General features: G+C 40.6%; 1 protein-coding gene across 1 annotated transcript in view; it reads right to left on the bottom strand.

The window, feature by feature from the left end:
- Window positions 1-4,451: 4,451 nt before the first annotated feature.
- SPEF2 (sperm flagellar 2) overlaps window positions 4,452-18,438 on the bottom strand; it is a 176,586-nt gene continuing 162,599 nt past the window's right edge. The window contains exons 38-41 of the mRNA XM_044232833.1: window positions 17,706-17,885; window positions 11,299-11,535; window positions 10,982-11,104; window positions 4,452-4,940 (exon numbers count right to left, since the gene is read on the bottom strand). Coding sequence (XP_044088768.1) covers window positions 4,851-4,940; window positions 10,982-11,104; window positions 11,299-11,535; window positions 17,706-17,885 — 630 coding nt within the window. The 3' untranslated portion in view covers window positions 4,452-4,850. The remainder of the gene's footprint in view (window positions 4,941-10,981; window positions 11,105-11,298; window positions 11,536-17,705; window positions 17,886-18,438) is intronic.

Consider the following 18,438-nt stretch of genomic DNA (forward strand, 5'->3'; position numbering starts at 1 on the left):
AACACATTCTCTTGCTCACACGCAAATAATCCTGAGAAGATGAAATCAGTTCTCTCAAGAGATCTAATGTAAGGGGTGAAAAAGTTTACAGGAACATTTTCTTACTCTAAAAGATGTTCTCACCTTTTAGAATTTCTGGTAAAAGGAGACATCTCTCTTCATTCATTACTTCATTCTGTATTTATTATCTAGTAATTAGCTGTTATATTGAGTGAAGCTGTATGAAGGTGAGTGTGAGAAAAAGATGAGTATAGAAAAAATCAGGTTATAAATAATATTCTAAGAGATCTGGAATTTCTTTGACAGCAAGGGGTCAGAGGGAACTTTTTTTTTCCAATTTATTTATTTTCAGAAAAACAGTATTCATTATTTTTTCACCACACCCAGTGCTCCATGCAAGCCGTGCCCTCTATAATACCCACCACCTGGTACCCCAACCTCTCACCCCCCCGCCACTTCAAACCCCTCAGATTGTTTTTCAGAGTCCATAGTCTCTCATGGTTCACCTCCCCTTCCAATTTACCCAAAAGCACATATCCTCCCCAATGTCCATACAGAGGGAACTTTTTAAAGCAAAAGTGTGACATGCTTAAGCAGAGTTTCAGGAAGATTATTTTGGGAATAATGCAGAGGTTGTATTGGGGTAGAAAAGGGAAGATGAAGAAGATAAAGAAAGTAGGTGGTTAACTGAGAGCTATTCAAGAGCCTCGAAGAAAGAGTTTGAGGGCTGTTGAAATAGACTGGGGACTGTGGGAACTGAAAGGGGAGGACAGGTGTGAGAGTTATTTATAAGGAGCAATAAGACTCCAGTGTGAAGGGGGAGACACAACAGGGAGGCAAGGACTCAGCCCAACTTCTGAGTGTCAAAGACCAGGAGAACAGCAGGTGCTGACATTTAGAGGGGAGGAGGGTTGGGGCCTGGGTGGAGAATCAGAAGTAAGAAGATGGAGCTCTTCTCAAAGAACCTCAGAGATGCGTGGGGCATCCTGCCAAATGCCACATCCAATGTCCATAGCCCATCTATTCCCATTGTAATCCTCCCTTAAGGAGCCTTCAGCCGGCTGAGGGAGGATAACAGCTTAGTGGCTCCAGTAGAGCATTGGACTCTATGGATAGGGTTTCTAGTGCAAGGAAATAGGAGGTGCTCAAACAGTGGGATAAACATAGTCAAAGTACTCTGAAGAAAGGTGTGATCCATACATAATGAAGACCAAGCTGAAAAGGTCCTTTGAGGAGATGGAAGTTGAGGTAGCAGAGCTGAGAGGATGATTCAATAGAGAGAGAATTGCAGTAGGAGCAGGACAAGGGGCAAAGTTCTGTACTCCTGTCATGGCAACCAACTCTTCTGCCACCTGGTCCTCTGCCTCTGTCAGAATTCTTCTAGCAACAGGAGCTATAGCAGCTGCTACCATCTGCCATGTTGCAACATTCACTAGTGTTGCCTATCCCTGGGGACCGCAGAGAGTACTCCTCTATTCCTTAAGTTGGAAGCTTCTCTACTCAAGCCCAAGGCTAAGGTGTTTGAATTTCCTTACTTCTGAATAAAAAAAAAAAATCATTTCCTCTGCATATATAGGCTCTGCATATATTAAAGTGCATGACCATGAATGGCACACAGAATTGCAGCTGAGGCCTGACCACGGCAGATTAGAGGAAAATCAGCATCTCCCTTACAACCACTAATGCTCTGAGGACATTCAATTCCTTAGGGGCCACATCACACAACTAATTAGTCAAATTGCTTTGAACAAAACCCTTTGTTTTTATTTTTAAACACAGCTAAGCCATACTTCCTCCATCCTGTGCTTGTGCGATTGGTTATTTGTACATAAGTTGAGCAAACCACGTAAAAGTTTGGCTTTTGGTGTTAATATTGAGTGCCTAGTCTATTATTTACCAGCTGTGTGACTTGGGGCAAGTTAATCATCTCTCTGAATGTAATTTTCATTCTATGTAAATGGCAATCCTAAGAGTACCTACCTCACAATGTTGTGAGCACTAAAAGAGATGATGCTTATAAAGCTCTCTGTGGAGTGCCTGCCTCATTGTAAACCTTCAAAACTAGCAGCTATTATTAGTCCCTTAACTTTATTATTGGGTCTTCTCTTATTGAACAGAATTTAATTCAATTCTCTTCCAACACTGTTTCAACCGTAACTACAGTTGGCCTGGATCTTATATCCCTTTTTGAATGTCTTTGTGAATGTTTTTATCACAGAGATCAGTAAGATAGACAGGGGTAGCAGTTCTTGTAGCTAACAGTCCATTGAGGAAGGGAGATAATAAATAATTTGTGTTATGAATCTTTTGTGTCCCTCTACTGGGTCTGGACTCACTTGTCCTTGCACATAGTCCATATTTGTTGACTTTTTCCCCCAAAATATTATGAACAATCCTGTAAAGACCACAGTGATATCCAGAAGAGAGCCACCAAGATAAGAGAATTCCATCTCATAAAGGTAATAGCTGGAGGACATAGCAATATTTAGTGCAAAAGCAGCATCAGAATGATTAGACGATGGTTAGGCATTTCCTACAGTTATAAGACTTGAAAGGCCCTCAAGTAGATGAGTTCTAGCACATGATTCCTTTGTCTGGGAGAATTCCATGCAGCCTTTGGTTTCAGTGTGAAGTTCCACACTTTGCCTGCCCCAGGACCTGTGTGGGAGAGCTCCTTCTACAGCTCTGGGTAATGCCTAGTCACAACATCTGCTTAGTCCTGATGATGATTAAGAAATTGTGACATGGTAGCAAATACCCACCAGCAAGACCTTTCATGTGGTGGTTGCTTTCCTACTGCTTAGATGAGTCAATGGGCCTCAGGAGAGAGATTCTGCAATGTCCTTATTTAACAATATTGTGCAAGAATATTATGAGAGCAAGGCATACCATTAGCTCTGCTTTTAATTTTTTTCTATTACAAAGTAATGTTGCCTTGTCTTGTTCAGTTTTTGATGAAATGTGGATTAGTTTATTGCCTGTGTCCTCATCATGATATTTTAATTATTTGAACTCAATTTTCAGATATTCCCTTCCTCCCTTCTCTGGAATAACTAGAATTATCTCGTAATAACTAGAATTGCATGCAAATCAGCTAAGTTGGATTTTGAAATCTCTGGCAAATTTTCTTCTCCATCTCTATGCCTCTAGGTCACCATCCTCCATCATTTTGAAGACAAGGGTTCTGACAATGGAGCCCACAAGAGGCAAATTAAGGAAATGTGTCACTCCCCAGAAAGAAAAATAATTGTTATTAACGATAGAAATTGTCTTTGGATTGCTTGTTATTTTAGTGATCAATCTAAAGTGATATTTCCACACATTTTGCACAAAAGTATCAATAGAATCTAAAGCTGGTTATGATTTTAGTCTTAGGTTCTGGAGCAGAGTGATAAAGAAAATACAAAAGAATCTCTGACTACATGGATCTTACAACCTATTGGAACAACAGGCAAACAAAAGAGTAAACATTTAGTTTGTCAGATGTTGATAAATACAATAGGAAAAAAAATTGTGTTGTGTTGGGCTGTGGGTTATTTCTGTTTTGTTATGCATTAAGGGAAGACCTTCCTGACAAAGTATCATATAAACAGGCTCCTTAAAGGAAGTGAGGGGACAAGTCGTGCAGATATTTGGGGGAAAATCATTCCAGGCAGAGAAAAAAGTACCTGCGAAGGACCTGAGACAGAAATGTGCAGGTATGTTCTAGGTTCAACAAGGTGGATTTGTCATAAGTAGGGTGGGCAAGGGGCAAAACAGCAGGAGATGAGATTGGAGAGGTAGCAAGGAGTAAGCTCAAGGTGAGAACTTGGGTTGGATGCTGCATGAGATGGGATGCTGATAGAGGGTTGGAGCAGAGGGGTGACATGACCTCACTTGTATCATAAAAGGTTCCCCCTCTTGGCTTGGACAGGTTGAGTTTGTGATGATTATAAGCCATCAGTATGATAATCAAATGGATAGTGTGAGTGAAGTTTGGATTCCAGGGGATATGGGAATAGAAATTTCAGTGTTGGCCTCTATTAGTACCCACAAAGTAATGGAAATGGATGAGTCATCCAGGGACTGACTACACATGCAAAAGGAGGTTGAGTTCTGAAGCCCTCCAACATTTGGAGATTGAGTAAAAGAGAGGAGAATCCAACCACAAGAAAGCCTCAGAAGGAGCAGCCGGGGAGAGGATGGAGACCAAGCAGGAGTTTCACAGAAGACCCACCACTGAGAATGCATTATCAGTCACTTAAAAATAAAACATTCTCTTGAAATAAGTATCCCTGAATTTGAGTCACTAATCTATATAAATAAAAAGATATAATTGTGCAAATATATCCATCTATATGGAAACATTGTATTCTACTAGGAAAGAATTAGGAATAGATGATAGGAAGTGGCTGTACCAGCAGGTGATGATGCAGCCTTCTCTTCGTTTGGCTGGTGTGATGGACCTTGACATTCTACTGCACATGGAGCAAGAACGACAAAATGTACTTATCAGTAGTTCCCTGATGTGGAGTTTGGGGGGAATTTCACTATATTTGCCTATTGTTTCCCCACGTCTCATAGGAAATTTTCATGACTTATGTGTGTGTTTATTTTTGAGCATATTGTCCAATGCTGTCTATTTTCAGAATCACTTAAAAATGCATTCCTTCTTACTTTGGGTTTTTGCTCTGTAATTAAGGTTTATTATAGAATATTCTCTGAGTTAAGGAAGGCCCTCTTTTCATTGCTGCTTATAATCTGGTAGGGGTCATTTCTATACTTTCAATGACAACATATATGACTAACACCTTGTTTACATTGATGTTTGGATGATTCATTGTCAAATTATAAAAATCACACTCTTGTCTTCATTTCTTTTCCTCTGTAAGTCTCAAAGGAGATCTCTCCCCATCACTTCCTTGTACATGCTCACTCCTTTGGAGAATTGTTTTAATATCCTAAGGGAAGAAAAACAAAGAGAAGTAACAAATATTAATAAGTGATTTAGGATTAATGATCACCTAATATATGAGAGTGGTGAAACAGTAAATTGTTTTTATTTTTTTTTCTTTAAGAAAATAGTGCCCTATTTAGTTAAAATGTCACCCGGCAACTTACTGGCTGTACCCTTGGAAAGATATCAAAGATCTTGGAGCCTCTGTTTTCTAATCTAATAATGAATAGAATTGTCTTATTAAATTAAATAACATTTGTAAGAAGCAGTTACACAGAGTTTGGCACATAATGAACAAGCCAAAATGTTACTTCCCTAATAATGAATGAACAACTGTATTCATATTGTATTAAAGAAAAATTCTAATGCCAAGTCAGTCATGTCTACAGATTTGAGAATTTTAGACTAGCAGATTATTTGGAGGGGAGATTGTCTCATTTCTCCATTTTTTAAAAAAACAATATTAGGAATAGAAGATCTGTTTTTCATCCATTTAAAATACCAGCATTTTACATTTTACATCACAGACACTGAAAACATGAATTTAAAACATCAGCAAATTGTAGAAGGGGTACAAACACACATGGAAAATGTAGAATTATATATATGCAATTTCTTTCCCCCGCAACAAATTTAGGGAAATGTTTTAATAATGTAAGTTTCTTTTCTTCAGAGCTGAGTTCCAAATGTTTCAATCTGACTGAGGTCACTTTGCGCAAGAAGACGTAAGTTAGTTCACTATCTGAGCTGACCCTTGCCGAGTGACACACACTGCTTACTATCAGTCACTACCAAGAATCATAGTGAATCATTTTCTTGTGAGATCTTGTTCTTTGAAAATACAGATGTCCTGCAGCCAGAGGTCAAACCTGAATGAACTCAGTGAAAAAGAACAGCTGCTCACCATTGACCTTTCTGGTCCTACCTGCCATAGTTGTTAATAACACGTCTCCTTTGAATAGTGAGTGTACTTAGGACAACTAATGCTGACTATGGAATGATCTCTTGGGGATGAAGGAGTGAGCTGACCTGGGATCATCTGATACTCTGCAGCATGGACAAAACCATAAGCTCCAGATGTTTAAGTCAGCCCTGGGTAAGTTTGCCATTGAGGTCAGAGGCCATAATTTTCAGTAGCAGTTAATGGAGAAAAGCCATGAGAGTGTGGAAATGTTTGAAATGGGTGCTTTGAAAACACAAACTGCTGAAGCAGTCATCGTAGTTTGTTACGAAGATAAAGGAGAAGGTTGGAGAATATTTTAAAGTCAGATACCCTGAAGGTACAGTGGGATGAACAATCCTTCAACTCATCCTTAATAATTTGTATTTTGTCCTCATGTAATTAATTGGGGCCCAACTCATTTGCTTATAAGAAATTGTCCTGAGGTATTTGGATTTTAATACTAAAAGATTTATTATTATCTCCGATTGAATGGAAACCTTAATTTCAAGGATGGGAAAGGATTCCTGATTTAAAGCTTTACTAAAAATAATTTACATTGAGTCAACATTATTAGGTTGGTATAAAAAATCATTTGTTCACTTACATTTGTAAGTATACTCGTCATGGGAAATTAATTGATTTTACTAACAACCCAGTTACAGTACCCTCATTGATCTTGTCACATTTATTTAACCAAAGCAATTCCTTAATAATTTAGGAACATTACTTGAAGTGACTTCTTTGTATTAGATCTATGAAAATAGAAGTTAAATAAATGACTTTAAATGAATGACTGTGAATTCCAACACAATCTGAATCTGAGTCTTCCCCATGAGTAGTGGCCATGTCAGGATATCTGGGACACCAATCTGGACTCTTTGTCATTATGGCACTGCACAATTGAAAGCCTTCTCTTTCTTTTACAAGAGCAGACACTGAATTCAGGAGTGCCAGGTTATTTATTTCTCCACATATAATTTCATATAGCTCTGGACACTGCAACTACCAGCAAATCGGTACTAGTAATAAGAGTAATAATAATCATAATGTCTAACATTTATTATCAGGTGCTTTCTACCTGTCAAGCACTGAGCTAAGCACTTATTTGTACTAAGTCATCTAATCCACGCACGAGCCCTATGGGGGTATGGTAACACTATTTTACAGATGAGGGAACCAAGGCACCATGAGGTCACTTGCCCAAGGTCACACAGTTTGTTGGTGTGAACCCCATCAGTGTGGCCCCTGGGCCCACTCTCTCACCCACAAAGCCAGGCCACCTCCCAATAGGAGCAAAAATAAAACATAGCAAAATCATTCTGAATACTCGGTTTTTTCAAATATATATTTTAAAACGTTGCTGCTTCCAAACACAAACCTTGTAAACACAGAGCTATCAGGCAACAACCTTCACTTCCCACTGTTTATAACAGCAAACAACATTTTAACCTGAAAAACCACATTCTAGCTTTTGCTCTACTTATCTTGAAAGATCTTCAAATAACATCACTGTGGTTAAAGTTCATTTTAAAATGTGATCTATTTACTTGCACATGGATATTTGGAGCAGAAATGGTGACAGGATGGCTTTGACAGAAACTGAGTTTTCAGAAATTTTTTTTCCTTTCCTTTATTTTTAATCTTTCTTTCTTTCTTTCTTTTTTATTTTTTTCCTGCTCAGTGAAAATGAGAATAGAACTTCTTACTGGAAAGGGCAGCTCTTTTATTTTAGAATATCAGGGCTTAGGCTTTTTAGGTTTCAGTCTCAACTCTCTGATTTCCATTTCTAGAGTACCCTTTCCTCTCACGGATTCGAGGTGGGGGACCAGGGAGGAGAGGTGGGGGCAAGGAGGGAGGGACCTGAAGCTTCCGACTCTACAGAAACACTGTGGAAATGAAGGAGTGAATGGACAGACCGACTGCTGACAGACAGGCTAATTCTCTTTCTGCTGTTAGAACATCAGGAGATCCTGGTCCTGGGAGACTGACTCACTGGAGGTCAGCATCCCTCTGGCCGGCTCCAGCCAGAGGGATGCTGCACACCAGGGAGATCTGGGAGATATGCAGAGATGGTGTTGATAGTCAGTGTGTCCAAGTGCCCCAGAGGTAGAGTGGGTGGTGGCCCAGAATCCTGCTATGCTGGAGACAGTCCTGTGCAGAGAGACAACACTGTCCGAAATGTCAGTAGTGACAAGTTGATCAGATTCCTTCTGAAATGAGGGAAATGCATAAATGAAAAGAGCCCCAGGGACTCCAGCTTACCCTAGGAGTCAGAATACCTTTTCAAGGGGCTGCCTCTTGAAGCCAGGCAGCCACTGGCTGTTTTCTTTTCTTAGGGAAAGGCTGACTAGAATCTTCTTTGCAAGTTAGCCATATTTAGTCTGGCCAGAGTAAATGTGTTCCCAAATCGCCTGACTTTGTAAGGAGTTTTCTTCCCATTAGGGGAGGAAATAGTTGTGGCATCATTTTATGTTCTTACTCATTCTTGGTAATTAGTATAAGATAGATTCCAACATATAGCTCCCAAACCTACCTTATACAGAATGATGCTGGCCTGGAGGAAAGCAAAAGTGGGGGAGAGCCCCACAACTGGCCACTCTCCCCATCTTCCCTCACCATCCTCTCCACTTTATTGTCTAGTTCTGGTGTCTTCTGTTTCCATTAATTCTAGGATCACACTGACCTATGCCCTCCTCCTCCTAAGTTGGGGAAGAAGGCTAATCTTTATTAGTAAAAATATGTGATATAAGAAACTGGAAAGGGAAATGTAATGTATTAGTTTTGAGGCAAACAGTAAAGGCTTGTGGAATGCTAACCCTGTTTCCAGCTATTTTGGCCTATTTATATAAAGTGACACAGCTTTTTCTTTTTTTAAAGAGCCCTATTAAAGGCAGAGATATAATGATATGATACTGTGAAGAGACAAAGAAACACTGCAGGATGAAGATGATGTCACATCACGCCCCTACTCAGAACCCCTACAGGCTCCCCGTCTTCCAATGCAGTCCTGTGTTCATGGCCTTGCACAGGCCTCTCCTTTTTCCTGTGATGCTGTCCTCTCTCCACCCCAACAGCAATTCACATTCATGTCCTCTCCTGTCCCTCCATTTTTAACAGTCCTGGCCATCTTTGAAGATTCAGCTTCTGGAACAAAAAAATGTCCTGTTTTTTAATTCCTATAATGTTGTGCTTGGGTGGCATACTTAATATCATTCGCTGGTAATTCTTGCATATAAAAATTCTCTTGCAAACAAAAGTGGAATTTGTTTGAGAAACTGAGTTTTGCACACATTTTTGTCTCCCATGGAAGCTTACATGACTAGCCTCAGTAATAAGTGCTCAGTAGTGAAGAGTTACTGTGACAGCCAACATTTCTGAAATACTTTCCAAGTGCATCCTTCTGCATGATCTCATTTAATTCCATTGAACAGGAATCCACAGCAGTCCATTGAACAGGAATGGCTGTTATTCCCATTTAACAGATAAGAAAGCTGGGACAAATAGAAAGTTATAGTCAGGTATCTAGTAAGTAGTATACCTGAGATTCAGTCCCACGACTTTCTGATTCCTGAGCCTGTGTTCCAGAATGCTCCAATCACACTTGCCTCCTGGATAAGAGTCTGCTAGTTTGTTAAAATTGATTTCAATAATTACCAACATAGATAATACAATTTCTATGTAAAAAGATCAGCAATTTAGAACAAACCAATTTAGGTCTATAGATATTCAAGTCGGAATAGTCTCGTTTCTGGGAATATAAGGTTATCACTGAGAAGTCAGGAGTAATGCCTTTTAGATCACCTTCATTTGACCAAAGTGTAAGTGCTTTTGTCTTTTTTTTTTTTAATTTATTTTTTATTTTCAGCATAATAGTATTCATTATTTTTGCACCACACCCAGTGCTCATGCGATCTGTGCCCTCTATAATACCCATCACCTGGTACCCCAACCTCCCACCCCCCCGCCCCTTCAAAACCCTCAGATTGTTTTTCAGAGTCCATAGTCTCTCATGGTTCACCTCCCCTTCCAATTTCCCCCAACTCCCTTCTCCATATACACTATGGAGTATTATGCCTCCATCAGAAAGGGTGAATACCCAACTTTTGTAGCAACATGGACGGGACTGGAAGAGATTATGCTGAGTGAAATAAGTCAAGCAGAGAGAGTCAGTTATCATATGGTTTCACTTATTTGTGGAGCATAACAAATAGCATGGAGAAAGTGCTTTTATCTTAAACTCAGCAAGCCCTGTATGGTCCAATAAACACCTAGCCAGAGCCCGATAAGGAGGTTTCATATGACTGAACTGGTATGGAAGGAAGTTGAAGCCAGTTAGCCGCTGTAAGCTTGCCCCACTGTGAAAGGGGGTCCACCTCTGCCTGCCTTAGCCCTTGCTGTTGGAGACCAGGCATGGCCACAGTGGGTGCAGATACAGCATGTGCGGTACAGAATGGCTGGGTTACTATGAGCTCTGGAGTACAGCTCTTCTTTTCCTCTTTCCCTCCTTCTGAGGTGGTCCAGTCTCACTGGGTTTTGTACTCAGTTTCTCCATCGTGCATCGTATTTTGCTGATGGAACTGGCATCCTGTCTTTCGTGTACACTGTCACCATACGCACAGCACAGACAATGTCGACCCGATGAGAGTGCAGTGACTCTGTGGGCACTTGGTTGAAGATCATGGTCTCCTTAGTTCTCTTTGGCAAAGAGGGATTCTGTTCTCCATACCCTTCAGTCATAGGCCAGTCATTAGATGGCTGGAATGATCTGGAATATGAACACTGCCATTTACCCAGCTTTAGTCTCATCAACTCCAGCCTTCTGTCTTAGGCCCAAAGTAGCCCTATGCCTCATGAGGCAGTTTGATAATGCTGGCAGTATCATCGATAGTATTGCTAGCTACCTCTACTCTCCCTGAACTTGCTGCCCTCTGTGTATCATGAGCTGGCCTGTCTGAGCTGATACTGTTGCCAGCTTAGCTTCTCCTGACCCTGGTATGGACAGCTCCAGCATTCCTCCTGTCTCTGTAGTCCACACTGGAGATGTCCCACCATGTCCTGATCCTGAGATCAACTGAATTAAGACACTTTTGGCTAATACTCACTGGTATTTTGTAGTCTGAATAATTTGAAATCAGATCTTCAATAAAAGGATGCTTCAAAAGAACGGCAACTTCAACTGGCTCCAGATTCTTGGCACCTATGTCTTGAAATACTTTGATGAAGTTCTTTAAAGAAGAAAAAAAATGAAATTAACTTTACGGTCCTGCAGATGTTAAAAACTTATTTTACTTAATAAAGGAATTTTCCACAACTTCTATACCATAATACATTTGAGAGCACTTCCATGAAACCATATTAAAACTTGAGGGTGACTTTTCTTATGGACAGGTTGCCCCTTTTATGAAAGAATCTAACCAACCTCTGAGTAAGCATTCTCTATCTGTAGGTGGCTGGCAAATCGGTTAGGATCCTGTACTTCTTTTCCTCCTTGGAACACTTTGAGTAGTCTTTCCATGGAAATCTTTTCGGTGTTCACGTTCTCAGGGTTTTCTTCCTTTCTCTCCCCGTCTTCTCTTAGTTCCCCTTCCTCACTCACAAAATTTCCCTCGAGTTCAGGATATTCCTCAACTGGACTCATATCAGTCAAGGAGGAGGTCTGCATGATTAAATGAAGAGAATATGAGGTTGAACTGGTATTTCCAGTAATGCAGACATTTAGCACACGCCAATTTTGCAATATACTTTTCATGCAATGAAATGATGGTGTCTCCCACAACCTAGCCAAACAAAGTATAGAAGAGAATATGCTAGCTGCATTGGAGATCATGTCAAGATTCTAGACCAATTCTGTCTGTAGATTACAGATGCCTTATGTGGGGTGTGTCTTACCTCCATACATGCCAGGTGCCTCAGCTTCCTCCATAAATGGATACTCAAGAGAATTAGCAGAACTGGTATCAGACTTCTGTATATGAATGTCAATTTTTAAAGGATTTGCTTTAAAGGAAATTGACTATAGTGGAAAGGTTATGGCAAGTAATTACTTAAGCTTGATAGATTCTAAGGGCTTCAGAAATGTTTATTTTTATACTGGAGGTTAAATCCAACTATACACTGGAAGGCAAGAGAGAATACAAACTGAATGTGGAAAGTCCAGTGGGATTGTTATGGCAGCTCCTTGAAACATGTCCAAGAGCCATGAAGTCAGGTACTGGCCCTGTGAGTACGGGAAACAGTACATTGTTTCTGGTATAATTTCATATTTATCAAAAGCCTGAAAAATAGTCCTACCTATTGACCCTATAGTTACAGGTCTAGGAATTGACTCTAAAGAAATGTGAACAAAGACTTTTATATATGCATGTTTGTTCAGTATTACTTACAGTAAACACAGAAAATCTGCAATTCCGAAAATGTGGAATGGTGACAAAAATTACAGTATATTTCTGTCATGGAATACTATACTGCCATGAAAAGTGTGGTTTAGAAGACTACCTAGCGACATGAGAAAACACTCACAGAATAAGTGCAAAAAGAAAACAAAAGAAAATAATAAATACACTAGGATCCTCATTTTCTTATATATCTATGCTTATTAGTGAAAAAAAGTAAGACACAGTAAAGAGTTAACAATGGTTACCTCTGTGTAGTGGAACAGGTGATTTCTTTTTTACTTATTTGTGTACTTTCCAAATACTCTACAGATTTGTATTTTTTATATTTACTGTAATAAATATGTCTAGGTGAGTGTGTTTCCTGATGAGATAATTGATATTTGATCATTTGCCATCGAAAAATGGGCGATTTTAGAATGTTGATGGGTCAGAAGTCAGAAGACACCCTAATATTGATTCTCCTTTATCCTAAGAAAGGAGAAAAAGCTAAATGTAAGCTTTAAATAAAAGGAGGGATCCAATATCTATAAATATTCACTTCAGTAGAAGCATTAAGTACAAGTTAATTAATCATGCAATTGCAAATTCTTTCCACGTAGTCATAAAAGTCCCTGGTATAAAAAGGATTATAATACAGCAGTAAATTAAGCATCTGATAGTTGTCAGTCCCTTTAGGAGATTGGTAGGGGCTGTAAGCAGTGTAATGAAGACAGGCTGCATCTGCTTTAGCTCTGGGTAGGTTGGGTTTCTAAATCCTTTGGTAAATTGGGAATTTAATCTGAGATAGAAAGAGAGAGAGAGAGAGAGAGAGAGAGAGAGCGAGCTTTATTAAGTGAGGATTTTGGAATTAAGTATAAATATCTCTATCTATCTATTCAAATTCTTCTCTATTTTAAACAATTGAAATGTTACATTGCAGAAATGCGAAACTGGCATTTTTGTATCCCCCTAGGAAGGTTGGGGATCATCACACTGGCTACCTAACAATAGTTTTCCAGGGCAAGAAAACATTTCGTATCATGAAATGAACACAGTCAAGATGTCAAACATCTTGCTGAGTGGTGCAGGATGAATGGACTTCTACTGAGACTGCAGTATAAATGCTGTGTGGACATGATAAAGACAGAACCTGTGGGTGAGCAAATGACTTGTCGGATTAGATGAGCAGGTGGTACTTAGCTAAACAGAGAAAAAGCCTTGTCCCTCTGCACTATTTCCATAATTAGAGAGGGACCAACTTTTCAGAGGTCCAGTATAATCATCATGGGACAAATGAATTGTGGCCAAAAGGCAACCATTTAAGCCTTTGAAATTTTAATGAAGAATCCTTACAAATATCAGTGCATGCTTTTGCAATTTTTGATTTTTTTTTCCTCTCTCCAGAGGGTTGACAAAGAATAGACTTAGTGGTTCAGTGAGAGGGCAGGGAATGAGCGGAAGCTGAGATGGGAACCCAAGGTGCCAGATCAGCATCCTGGTGAGACTGTAGAGGGTGAGAGAGAAGAGGCTCTCTCTGACAGACATCTCTGAAAGATCACAATTTTGAATGTGGGTGTATGAACAAAATCAGTGATGCCAGTTTGAAGAAAAGCCAGTGCTTCTGAGTGAGCAGTTACTAGTGGAATCAAAAAACTCTTTCCGAGTCACATTAGCATCTGAGCAGCAGGACAGATTGTGGTGCTACCAAACACGATGTCACACTCAGCTACCTCTTGAAAGCTCAAGATCTCCCAAAAAATTTGTCCCCAGAATGATGCCTGGCCATGCTTTGCTATCATTCAATCAGTTCAGTCCCACCTCTCAGAGACAAAACAGAAGGTCAGTCCTTGGGACTAACATGGGCAAGGTGTCAAAAGCATAAGAAGGAATGAAAATGTATATGTTTCAAACCCCAGCATCTCAAATGCTCTGCCAAGATGCTTTAACAAGATCTTCAAAATGTGGCAATTTCACGCCTACAATTTACTGAATTCCTACATCATAACCCCATACCACGCAGGCCAGAATGAACCATTTTCCAAATGTCAGCTTAGTTAGAGCTTCATCAGGACTAGTGCATACTTATGAATGCTTTGCTCTTGAACTTCTTTTAAATTACTCAAGAAGCCATGGATTTGAACAGAAGGTTTGTGCCACATTGAATATAACAGCATGAGTCATAGAAATGGAGTAAAGAAGAATGAACTGTTGGGAGATTTCCAGTTGTTTATGCGGAAAGCAAAAGCAGAGATTTGATTTAATGTCTTGGGAGTGAACGTGGATCTGTTGGAGGTGTTATTTCTGAGCAGGCTCAATCTGGCTTCCTGGGAAGAGGTTGCCCAGGAAACTAGAACACAGCTGGAAAGGGCACAGTAACAGAGTAGCATAATTGGAGGTCGGATAGTAAGAACAAGGGGTGAGCAAGAATGAGGGAGGTGGGTGGATTCTGTATTTCAAAAGCTCAACCTCCCACGGTTTACCCCTAGACAGGAACAGGCCTCTGTGTGTGGTGGGTCACAAGTGTGCTCTTTGTCCCCTGCCTCTCAGACTGGTTCCATCTGTGTGGTGCAGTGGTTATGGAGCAGTTCCCGCGCAGTGTCCCTGGGCTTTAGAAGAACTCTGGAGAACAGCTCTCCAGGGGCTTGCTTTCCAGGTGGGGCACTAGCTTCTGTGAATGAGTGGCTTAGGGACAGAGGAGAGGCAGAGGCTTCCTGTGCTAGCTGGCTTGGCCGCTACTCAGTCAGGCAGCTGTCTGTTACTATAGCAACAGTTCTAGCACAGGCTTCCTCTTTCCTGGGCTTTCCAGCTCATTGCAGCCTCCTTGATCCTACTATTGCCTCTGCTGGGAATGTCTGCTTTCCGCCTCTCTATCTTGCAAACAGGATTCCGTTCCACTCCTCTGTCTCTTCCTCCCTTCTTTTCTGCCATGTTTACAAACATTGATAGAACACTTGCTATGCAGCAGCTAACATGTTGTCCCCAACTCAAGGTGGAAATAACTTAGCAGTAGGATTCAACAGACAGACAAACTGCTGCCTGAATCACTAGTTCTTCTTATTTCCTTCCGTTGTCCCCCTCCAGTCTGCTCTTGGCACTGCAGCCAGAGAGATCTCCATACATTTTAAGTCAGACGGCCATGTTCCAATAACTTCTCATCTCATCTCTCGGCAGAGTCAAAGTCAAGTCCCTACAGTGGCCTCACAGCCCTCTCCCCCTCACCTTTTGTTCTTACTATTCTCCTCCAGCTCACTTCTCTCCAACGACAATGGCTGGTCTTTGGAATTAGGGCTTGGTATCCACTGCGGTCTTTACTTCAAATTGCAATTACCTTGCAGCTCTTCACAGCATTGCAACCCACCCCAACTTCTGTATTTTTCCCTAAATTCTTTCTTTTCCTGTAGCATTTATTTCCATATGGTGTATTCTATATGTTACTTATTTTATCCCCATGTCAAGTGTGGTTTCTCGTACACAGAAAATCTGGATAAATATTTGTTGAGTAAACACATGTGTGTAGGCAGTGGTACTCAGCCTTGTCAGGGAGGATCTGAGTATAAGGGGACCCATTTGAGAGTGTTCAGTGTTGCTCTTGAGTGTCAGGGGAAGCTTCATGACTCATATCGTAGTTGAAAAAGACCTTGGATACCGGGAAGGTCTTGGACCCTTCAGGGTGAGATGCAGGGTATTCCAGGAGAAGCAATAGCAAAAACAAAAATAAGGAGGTGGGAAAAAACCACTGCTTTTGTTCAGTAAGACCATGTTAATCTGTTATTTATACTGTGTCCCTTCCATGTTTGGGGCATTGTTCTCCCATTCTTTTCTGCACAGATGGGGGCAATTAGACAAAGTCCCTTCAGGGGAGCAAATCTGGCTTCTTCTGTATCCTTTGAGGATCACGGGGCTATGCAGAAGCCATGATTTACAAACCCAATTATTAATTAACTGACTCACTCAATGAAATTTTTGCTGAGTTACTGCCAGTAATTCAGGTTCAGGGTTGTGGCAGGTTCAGAACAAGACAGATGGCCCCTCCCTGCCCCCAGGATGCCTGAAGTCTAGAAAAGAAGCTGACCTGAAGAAATAGTTATTGTGAAGAGACCATGAAAGAAATACAGAATGTTCGGAAATATATGGCAGTGGGTGCCTGACATCTTCTGAGGTCAGGGAAGCTCTTCTGGAGGACAGACATTTGACTGAGACCTCCTGGCAAGCCATGATCCATGTTCCAGTTAGCTCAGGGAGGCCCAACCTCTAAGGGGAGATAGGAAAACCCCTGGGGAAGTAGCAAATGCAGTCCCCAAAAAGGCAGTTCAAATCTAACTCCTATTTATTTGGAAAAACTGAAACTGGCCTTCCAATACTGTCTAAGGAGACAGTATTCTTGAGTGAAAAAAACACTCTTGATGTACTTTCTGTCACTGTGGAAGTGTTGAAATAGCAACTACAGCACATCAGGTCATAAAGGCCCGAGTGGTCAGCTTACTGGGCACCTGTCTGGCCTCACTCTGGCCCAAATAGGAGGGAAAGCTATCTCTCATCCATTTGTTCAGGGCCAAGACCCACGGTTACATCTAATTGTGTGTTTCCTCGTACATGTGAAAGCTGTCACAGAAACTTACCGCGCCTTTTTTTTTTCTTTTTTTTTTAAGTGAATCGGGCATACTCTGTTTTCACAAACATGTATGAAAGACAAACAAGTGTGGCTAGGACATCTGCAGATTTGGACTGGGCAGTGCCTCTCTCTCCTCTGTGTCCATAAAAGAAGGACGGACACAAGTGTTCCATTATGAGCACCACAGCTCTGTCCCCAAAAAGGTCAGGGGAATACTAAAATTCATGCAAATTGGCACCTAATAAGTACATTAGTTAGCCCCCTGTTCTGAGGCTTTTTCATCCCCAAAAGCTAGGGAATACCAGTCCTTTAGAAATCTCAAAATGGAGTATGAGGTTTTATTAGCTATTAAGCTGCTTCATCCTTGGCTGCAGGAGATGCAAGGTACCTATGGATTTCAGGTGGCTGAGTTTTGGCCTGAAACACTATCAAGTGTCACATGTATGTAGGATGTCTGAGATGTCTACTTGTTTCACGTAGAATTTCCACATAGGATGACAGATAGATTGGATTGATACCCACTTCTTTTTCATTGAGAAGCATCAGCACTTCATGTAAAATAAAGGCTGTCTTTTATGGAACAAACTTGGATTCCACCAAGAAACTGAGCAAATTTTGATTTTACTGCAAAGTTTTGTTTTTGTTTTTGGATAGTGGGTCTCTAGTTCTTAATCCAATTGAGTAAAGCTTTATTGAAGACCTACTATGTGTAAAGTATTGTGTTATGTACCCAGAAAAATACAGAGATGAAACAAACAGAGTCTCTGTTGTTAGAAGTTTAGGATCTCCTGTCAATCCCCTCCAGACTCCAATGCTAGTACATTTCTGGAACACAATTACCTTTTCTACAATAACAGGAGGAGTTTTGATTGGTTGGAAGACATGAGTCCCGATGGCCACACTGAGAGCCCTGTAGACCCCTTCAACAGCATTTGGATGACAAGCAAAATAAAGCAGCATCTGTGTGTAGTCAAGTTGAGGCGGATCCTTCTCCTGGTCAGCAAATAGCCTAAAGAAAAACTGCCACACAAAAAGAATTTCAATCAAAGATTAATAGGCTTAAATTGGGTAAACAGTAGATGGACAGGCAATGAAGGATCCTTTCAGGAGCTTTAGAATAAGGCCACTTTCTGAGGATTGAATCAGTAAACATAATATGTAATGAATGGCATTAAATGAAGAGTATGCCAAGTTAAAATACAGAAGAGTGAGACTCAAAATTCTAATGTTAAAGAAAATTATATGCTAATCAATGGTATCAACATTTTTAGAAAAAATATGCTAGTAAAGGTGGTGGGGACTACATTTTATAGATTTTTTTCATTTTTAATTTTTAAAATTTCTTTTCAATGTACCAGAATTCATTGTTTATGCACCACACCCAGTGCTCCATGCAAAATGTGCCCTCCATAATACCCACCACCAGGCTTACCCAACTTCCCACCCCCCTGTCCCTTCAAAACCCTCAGATTGTTTTTCAGAGTCCATAGTGTCTCATGGTTCATCTCCCCCTCCAATTTTCCTCAACTCCCTTCTCCTCTCCATGTCCTCCGTGTTATTTCTTATGCTCCAC

Source organism: Neovison vison, chromosome 1 (assembly GCF_020171115.1).
Source record: "Neovison vison isolate M4711 chromosome 1, ASM_NN_V1, whole genome shotgun sequence".
In the NCBI taxonomy this organism is placed as follows: Eukaryota; Metazoa; Chordata; class Mammalia; order Carnivora; family Mustelidae; genus Neogale; species Neogale vison.